Source organism: Coregonus lavaretus (genome assembly GCF_964263955.1).
Source record: "Coregonus lavaretus genome assembly, contig: HAP1_SCAFFOLD_6558, whole genome shotgun sequence".
Classification (NCBI taxonomy): domain Eukaryota; kingdom Metazoa; phylum Chordata; class Actinopteri; order Salmoniformes; family Salmonidae; genus Coregonus; species Coregonus lavaretus.
Window position 1 is genome coordinate 18,034 of NW_028164284.1, and position 9,693 is coordinate 27,726.

At 38.3% G+C, this 9,693-nt stretch overlaps 1 protein-coding gene across 1 annotated transcript; it reads left to right on the plus strand.

The window, feature by feature from the left end:
• Positions 1–4,760: 4,760 nt before the first annotated feature.
• Positions 4,761–9,459, plus strand: LOC311117245 (solute carrier family 46 member 2-like; the record flags this gene model as incomplete). The annotated part of the gene is made up of 3 exons (XM_084192217.1): positions 4,761–5,003; positions 8,409–8,993; positions 9,288–9,459. Coding segments are annotated over 3 exons (1,000 nt in total), but the record flags the coding sequence as incomplete, so codon positions are not given.
• Between the last annotated feature and the right edge of the window lie 234 nt (positions 9,460–9,693).

Below are 9,693 nucleotides of genomic sequence, written 5' to 3' on the forward strand. Positions count from 1 at the left end.
TTTTTACTTTTTTGTTAAAAATAAATGCACTGTTTGTAAGTAAGCATTTCACTGTAATGTCTGCACCTGTTGTATTCGGCGCATGTGGCCAATAGCATTTGATTTGATTTGATCTCTCTCCCTGATTCATCTCTCTCTGATTCATCTCTCTCCCTGATTCATCTCACTCTGATTTGATCTCTCTCCCTGATTCCTCTCTCTCTGATTCATCTCTCTCCCTGATTCATCTCTCTCCATGATTCATCTCTCTCTGATTCATCTCCCCGTGATTCATCTCCCCCTGATTCATCTCCCCCTGATTCATCTCCCCCTGATTCATCTCTCCCTGATTAATCTCTCTCCCTGATTCATCTCTCTCCCTGATTCATCTCTCTCTGATTCATCTCTCCCTGATTCATCTCCCCCTGATTCATCTCTCCCTGATTCATCTCCCCCTGATTCTTCTCTCCCTGATTCATCTCTCCCTGATTCATCTCTCCCTGATTCATCTCTCCCTGATTCATCTCTCCCTGATTCATCTCTCCCTGATTCATCTAATCTGTAATAACAGTTATTATGCAGCTTCAAAGGTTGTACATAATATTAATAATGTAGACTAATGGTATAGTACTAATGTACAGTACTAATGTACAGTACTAATGGTATAGTACTAATGGTATAGTACTAATGTAACTAATGTATAGTACTTATGGTACAGTACTAATGGTATAGTAATTTCAATTTTTACATTCAATTTAATTCATTTAGCAGACGCTCTTATCCAGAGCGACTTACAGTTAGTGAGTGCATACATTATTTATTTATTTTATTCTGGCCCCCCATGGGAATCGAACCCACAACCCTGGCGTTGCAAACACCATGCTCTACCAACTGAGCTACATCCCTGCCGGCCATTCCCTCCCCTACCCTGGACGACGCTGAGCCAATTGTGCGCCGCACCATGGGTCTCCCGGTCGCGGCCGGCTACGACAGAGCCTTGATTCGAACCAGGATCTCTAGTGGCACAGCTAGCACTGTGATGCAGTGCCTTAGACCTCTGCGCCACTCTGGAGATAGTACTAATGTATAGTACTAATGTATAGTACTAATGTAACTAATAGTACAGTACTAATGTATAGTACTAATGTATAGTACTAATGTAACTAATGGTATAGTACTCATGGTATAGTACTAATGGTATAGTACTAATGGTACAGTACTAATGTATAGTACTAATGTATAGTACTAATGTAACTAATGGTATAGTACTAATGGTATAGTACTAATGGTACAGTACTAATGTATAGTACTAATGTATAGTACTAATGTAACTAATGTATAGTACTAATGTATAGTACTAATGTAACTAATGTATAGTACGAATGTATCTAATGGTATAGTACTAATAGTACAGTACTAATGTAACTAATGGTATAGTACTAATGTAGAGTACTAATGTATAGTACTAATGGTACAGTACTAATGTATAGTACTAATGTAACTAATGGTATAGTACTAATGTATAGTACTAAGGTATAGTACTAATGTAACTAAGGTATAGTACTAATGTATAGTACTAAGGTATAGTACTAATGTAACTAAGGTATAGTACTAATGTAACTAATGTATAGTACTAATGTAACTAATGGTATAGTACTAATGTATAGTACTAATGTAACTAATGTATAGTACTAATGTATAGTACTAATGTAACTAATGTATAGTACTAATGTATAGTACTAATGTAACTAATGTATAGTACTAATGTAACTAATGGTATAGTACTAATGTATAGTACTAATGTAACTAATTATAGTACTAATGTATAGTACTAAAGGTATAGTACTAATGGTATAGTACTAATGGTATAGTACTAATGTATAGTACTAATGTAACTAATGGTATAGTACGAATGTATAGTACTAATGTATGGTACTAATGTAACTAATGTATAGTACTAATGTAACTAATGTATAGTACTAATGTATAGTACTAATGTAACTAATTATAGTACTAATGTATAGTACTAATGTAACTAATGTATAGTACTAATGTAACTAATGGTATAGTACTAATGTATAGTACTAATGTAACTAATTATAGTAATAATGTATAGTACTAAAGGTATAGTACTAATGGTATAGTACTAATGGTATAGTACTAATGTATAGTACTAATGTATAGTACTAATGGTATAGTACGAATGTATAGTACTAATGTATAGTACTAATGTAACTAATGTATAGTACTAATGTAACTAATGGTATAGTACTAATGTATAGTACTAATGTATAGTACTAATGTAACTAATGTATAGTACTAATGTAACTAATGGTATAGTACGAATGTATAGTACTAATGGTACAGTACTAATGTATAGTACTAATGTAACTAATGGTATAGTACTAATGTATAGTACTAATGTATAGTACTAATGTAACTAATGTATAGTACTAATGTAACTAATGGTATAGTACTAATGTATAGTACTAATGTATAGTACTAATGTAACTAATGTATAGTACTAATGTAACTAATGGTATAGTACTAATGTATAGTACTAATGTAACTAATGTATAGTACTAATGTATAGTACTAATGTAACTAATGGTATAGTACTAATGTATAGTACTAATGTATAGTACTAATGGTACAGTACTAATGTATAGTACTAATGTAACTAATGGTATAGTACTAATGTATAGTACTAATGTATAGTACTAATGTAACTAATGTATAGTACTAATGTAACTGATGGTATAGTACTAATGTATAGTACTAATGTAACTAATGTATAGTACTAATGTAACTAATGGTATAGTACTAATGTATAGTACTAATGTAACTAATTATAGTACTAATGTATAGTACTAAAGGTATAGTACTAATGGTATAGTACTAATGGTATAGTACTAATGGTATAGTACTAATGTATAGTACTAATGTTACTAATTATAGTACTAATGTATAGTACTAATGGTATAGTACTAATGTATAGTACTAATGTATAGTACTAATGGTATAGTACTAATGGTATGGTACTAATGTATAGTACTAATGGTACATATTAGCCTATTCATCACAATAAACTTCATCAGTAAAAACAAACAAAAAAACAATGAACATTGAACTTTGGACATCAAAATAGTTTTAAATAGAAGTCAATGATTGTAGCCCATTCATTAATGTGGAGATTGTAGCCTATTCATTAATGTGGAGATTGTAGCCTATTCATTAATGTGGAGATCGTAGCCTATTCATTAATGTGGAGATCGTAGCCTATTCATTAATGTGGAGATTGTAGCCTATTCATTAATGTGGAGATTGTAGCCTATTCATTAATGTGGAGATCGTAGCCTATTCATTAATGTGGAGATTGTAGCCTATTCATTAATGTGGAGATCGTAGCCTATTCATTAATGTGGAGATTGTAGCCTATTCATTAATGTGGAGATCGTAGCCTATTCATTAATGTGGAGATCGTAGCCTATTCATTAATGTGGAGATTGTAGCCTATTCATTAATGTGGAGATTGTAGCTTATTCATTCACGTGGAGATTGTAGCCTATTCATTAATGTGGAGATCGTAGCCTATTCATTCACCTGGAGATCGTAGCCTATTCATTAATGTGGAGATTGTAGCCTATTCATTAATGTGGAGATTGTAGCTTATTCATTCACGTGGAGATCGTAGCCTATTCATTAACGTGGATGTTTGACTACAGTTTTTCTCGATGGCTTGAGCACATTTGTCCAAACAGAATTTACTTTTTCAAAACAATTAACAAGCAGCCCCAAACTGAAATACAATTGCCTCTTATCCGCTCATCATTCCCTTATGCCATAGTTTGTACATCTCAATTGTCAGTAGAAACCACATTTGTTTAAGCAAGTCAGCCATATCAGCTATGTTTTTTTTAAAGGCAGTAAATGAGGCTGAATGAACTGTTTCGCTGCCAGACAAGGCTCCGCTGATAGCCAGGTGTAGCGGTGGTAAGGTGTTGGGACTCTGCTGTTGGGACTCTGCTGTTGAGACAGCTTTATGGAGGCCCTAACAGTTTGTGGGCACAGTTTGTCACCGTTATAGTGCAATTAATGTACTGTTTGGTGTTGTGTTGTGGCTTTGCTGGCATGCATCTAAACATTTTGGGGGGAGTTTGCCCCACCAAGATTGACATGCTAAAATCGCCCCTGGATAACACAATAGCCTATTATCAGCTTTATAGCACAATTGATAAAGGCAATGTTCCTGCGGTGGCGGAGGGAACAGACTTCACGCCGTCCCTCCCCACCCTTTGTGGAGACCGCATTCACGGTAAACGCTGCACATGTCGGCTCAATCGGAAATGACCTTTACATTTCTAGCGCGCAATCTGTAACCCTTCAGTGATAAAGATTGAATATAGACCTAAATTGGTGTTTTGACATCGAAATAGTTGTAAAGAGAAACCATTGAACCAGAGAGATTTTTTAATTAACGTGTAAATAAATGTTACTCGTGCAGAGTAAATATTGTCTCCGAGCTAATTTCCCTAAACTGTCGTCCCAGTCTTTTGTCATCATGTATATAGCCTACCCGATCTGTGAGCTCATGGCTCTGTTTGAAACACGGAACTAGGAGGTGAATGGGTGGGGTGTCCTAATTAGCAAAGAGCAAATCTCAGACACTCAGGCTTGGACAGGTGGCTGTGCTTGGTGAAGTTAGGCGCCGGCGTCAGAGAATTACACTGAGTCTGGTGCTTGCTGTTTCACCACCCCGTCGATTTTTATCGGGTCTAATCATGTTGCCACTGGGGACACTGCGTAAACGCATCGAGCCAGTTGTCCTCTGTGCCCAAATGGCCAGCGCGTTTTTCGACACCGGCTTGCAGATGGTGGTAAAAGAGCAATGCGCCAACGCGACGGATGCGCTTCATCCCACCCCCACGGAGGACGGCCGGCAGAAAGCTATGTCCAACTTTTACATGACATATAATATGCTTTCCAAGTTCGTTCCGATCCTACCCGCCATTATCTTAGCCAAGGTAAGTCAGTGAACAGCAATATTGCGTTTGGAATTTTAACACCCATAATGTAAAATGTGACACATTTTACATTGTGGGGATTATATGTTAACTCAAATAGTGTTAAACTAACAAGCCAAGAGTGTTGGGGTCCTAACACCATGGGTGTTGCAAATTCCGATTTAAAAGGTGCTACACAGGATTGTTTTTTCATTTTTCCATTGTAATGTCAGAAGATGTCCATAATATATCTGGAGCTAACAGTGGAATGATAGTGTTTGACAGTATTAACTTACCCGCCAGTGTTGTGATTGGCTGTGATATTGGCCTATTGGTTTCTCCTGTCCGAGCCGCGTCTGGTGTCAAACTGGGAAAGCCGTGCTGACTTTGTGGCTGTGTTATCTAGTGAAAATCGCTCATTTCCTGGTTGCTAAAATTCTACACTGTTTGCTCAATTTCAATACCATACTTCGACAGCCTAGTTTTGCACTAATACAGGGCTCTGAAACACCGGGTTTGCAGGCCACATCAGCAAGTCACATTATGCTGGCTTGCAAAGTGTTATATAATTCCTATTGGAATCCAGCCAGAGTTAAGATAGCAAACAATTTGAACTTTTATTCACATGTAACTGCAGTTAGATTGATTGCCAAGGTAGGGAAGATTGATAAATGAGACTACCTAAACCATCTCACCTGGAACAACCATCTCAATAACGGGTGAAATAAGTCCAACCACTTACAGATTGGATTAGTTTAGAAAAATATATGTTATTTATCTTTGTGTAGTATAATATCAATTAATCTAATCAATGGGCAGAAACATAGATATTAAAACAAACTATTCTAAAAAAGCAACCTGCAACAAATAATGCTGGAAAATATGATAACCCCTCCCATATCTTTTTCACCCAAAGAATTCACAGAAATTAACAACACCTGGTTAACACTTCATTTATTCACTGCAGGTGGTTTCAATTTCAATCCCACTGGTGTTAACCCCACTAGAATCAACAGATATATCACTGGTGTTAACCCCACTAGAATCAACAGATATAACACTGGTGTTAACCCCACTAGAATCAACAGATATATCACTGGTGTTAACCCCACTAGAATCAACAGATATAACACTGGTGTTAACCCCACTAGAATCAACAGATATAACACTGGTGTTAACCCCACTAGAATCAACAGATATAACACTGGTGTTAACCCCACTAGAATCAACAGATATAACACTGGTGTTAACCCCACTAGAATCAACAGATATAACACTGGTGTTAACCCCACTAGAATCAACAGATATATCACTGGTGTTAACCCCACTAGAATCAACAGATATAACACTGGTGTTAACCCCACTAGAATCAACAGATATAACACTGGTGTTAACCCCACTAGAATCAACAGATATAACACTGGTGTTAACCCCACTAGAATCAACAGATATAACACTGGTGTTAACCCCACTAGAATCAACAGATATAACACTGGTGTTAACCCCACTAGAATCAACAGATATAACACTGGTGTTAACCCCACTAGAATCAACAGATATAACACTGGTGTTAACACCACTAGAATCAACAGATATAACACTGGTGTTAACACCACTAGAATCAACAGATATAACACTGGTGTTAACCCCACTAGAATCAACAGATATAACACTGGTGTTAACCCCACTAGAATCAACAGATATAACACTGGTGTTAACCCCACTAGAATCAACAGATTTAACACTGGTGTTAACCCCACTAGAATCAACAGATTTAACACTGGTGTTAACCCCACTAGAATCAACATATATAACACTGGTGTTGACCCCACTAGAATCAACAGATATAACACTGGTGTTAACCCCACTAGAATCAACAGATATATCACTGGTGTTAACCCCACTAGAATCAACACTCAGATATAACACTGGTGTTAACCCCACTAGAATCAACACTCAGATATATCACTGGTGTTAACCCCACTAGAATCAACAGATATAAGACTGGTGTTAACCCCACTAGAATCAACAGATATAACACTGGTGTTAACCCCACTAGAATCAACAGATATATCACTGGTGTTAACCCCACTAGAATCAACAGATATATCACTGGTGTTAACCCCATTAGAAACAACAGATTTAACACTGGTGTTGACCCCACTAGAATCAACAGATATAACACTGGTGTTAACCCCACTAGAATCAACACTCAGATATAACACTGGTGTTAACACCACTAGAATCAACAGATATAACACTGGTGTTAACCCCACTAGAATCAACAGATATATCACTGGTGTTAACCCCACTAGAATCAACAGATATAACACTGGTGTTAACCCCACTAGAATCAACAGATATAACACTGGTGTTAACCCCACTAGAATCAACAGATATATCACTGGTGTTAACCCCACTAGAATCAACACTCAGATATAACACTGGTGTTAACCCCACTAGAATCAACAGATATAACACTGGTGTTAACCCCACTAGAATCAACAGATATAACACTGGTGTTAACCCCATTAGAATCAACAGATATAACACTGGTGTTAACCCCATTAGAATCAACAGATATAACACTGGTGTTAACCCCACTAGAATCAACAGATATATCACTGGTGTTAACCCCACTAGAATCAACACTCAGATATAACACTGGTGTTAACCCCACTAGAATCAACAGATATAACACTGGTGTTAACCCCACTAGAATCAACAGATATAACACTGGTGTTAACCCCACTAGAATCAACAGATATAACACTGGTGTTAACCCCACTAGAATCAACAGATATAACACTGGTGTTAACCCCATTAGAATCAACAGATATAACACTGGTGTTAACCCCATTAGAATCAACAGATATAACACTGGTGTTAACCCCACTAGAATCAACAGATATATCACTGGTGTTAACCCCACTAGAATCAACACTCAGATATAACACTGGTGTTAACCCCACTAGAATCAACAGATATAACACTGGTGTTAACCCCACTAGAATCAACAGATATAACACTGGTGTTAACCCCACTAGAATCAACAGATATAACACTGGTGTTAACCCCACTAGAATCAACAGATATAACACTGGTGTTAACCCCACTAGAATCAACAGATATAACACTGGTGTTAACCCCACTAGAATCAACAGATATAACACTGGTGTTAACCCCACTAGAATCAACAGATATAACACTGGTGTTAACCCCACTAGAATCAACACTCAGATATAACACTTTTTACCTCAACACCGAGATTTTGCTCTGTAGACTTTGTGTTTTTAATCCTTGATAGTTTTTAGTATAGCCTATTGTTGTAACCTACTTAAATGGCTGAGGCAACTAAGTATTCTAAATATGTATGATAAAATGCTTTCATTAATTAATTAATTTATTCATTCATTCATTCACAAGGTAGGGGACCTGGGGTACCGGAAGATCCCCATAGTGATCCCTCTGGTGGGTTACCTGGTCTCCAGAGGGGTCCTACTCCTGGTCCTGGTGATGGAGCTCCCGATAGAAGCTATGTTCGGCGGGGTCGTGGTCCACGGACTCAGCGGCGGGTTCTGCTCCTACTGGGCCGGAGTCATGGCCCTGGTGTCGCTCACCTCCACCGAGAAGGACCGCTCTCTCCACATGATGCACATCGAGCTGGTCTACGGAGTAGCCGGTCTCATCGGTAGTCTAGCGTCTGGGCACCTCTTCCAGTTATGCAATGTGGACTTTAAACAAGGGACTGTGTTAGTGAGCCTGAGCATCTTGCTCTACTTTGTGTGCCTCATCTACACAACGTTTGTATTTCTAATGCCAAGTATCTTGCCAAGCGCACAAGAGCGCAACGAGACCAGCGGGATCATCGACGTGCAATATTCCAGGAATATTCTGAACATTCTGCTTCTTTTTGCGGGTGGGATTCTATATGACATGGCGGTGGGAGGAGGGATGGAGATACTGGTGACCTTTGAGATGAAGGAGCCCCTGAACTGGAACGCGACCCAGGTGAGTTGAAATGCATTGTATTTTGGGTTAAAAATGTGTGTGGATTTGTAGCCTGGGTACTGTTCTGTTGTGTCATCGTGCCACTCCTGGCCCTGCCAAACATGTTTCACAAGCAGTTGGAATGATAGCACCAACATATCTGGGCCCAGGCCAGTGCATTTGATCCCAGAGGGTAACATTTGAAAACATTCATTAAAACACGTTTCCAAACCAGATCCCTATATTGCAGAGTTGTGACTTGTGAGAATGAACTATTGTAATAGAAGGCTCTGGTTAAACCAATCACATCAACAGGTGGGTTACGGTAACGCCGCCGGGTTCATGGTGTTCCTGACAAGCTTCCTGGGTGTCATGGTCATGTCCAGGTGGGTGAGTGAAGTCACCCTCATCATCATCGGCATGGTGTCCTTCGCTGGCGGGATCTACTTCATGGCCTTCGTCACGACAACATACATGTTCTATATGGGTAAGAGGAAGTGCATCATGACTGGTTTGATTTCAGACAATATTACAATTAACACATAAGGTCCACAGTGAATGACAAGGCTCCTCTTTATTACAGTTCAAACCGGGTTAAACACACACAGAGAGAGAGACACAGAGAGAGAGACACACAGAGAGATAAAGACACAGAAAGAGAGACACAGCGAGAGACACAGCGAGAGAGACACACAGAGAGAGACAAACAGAGACACACAGG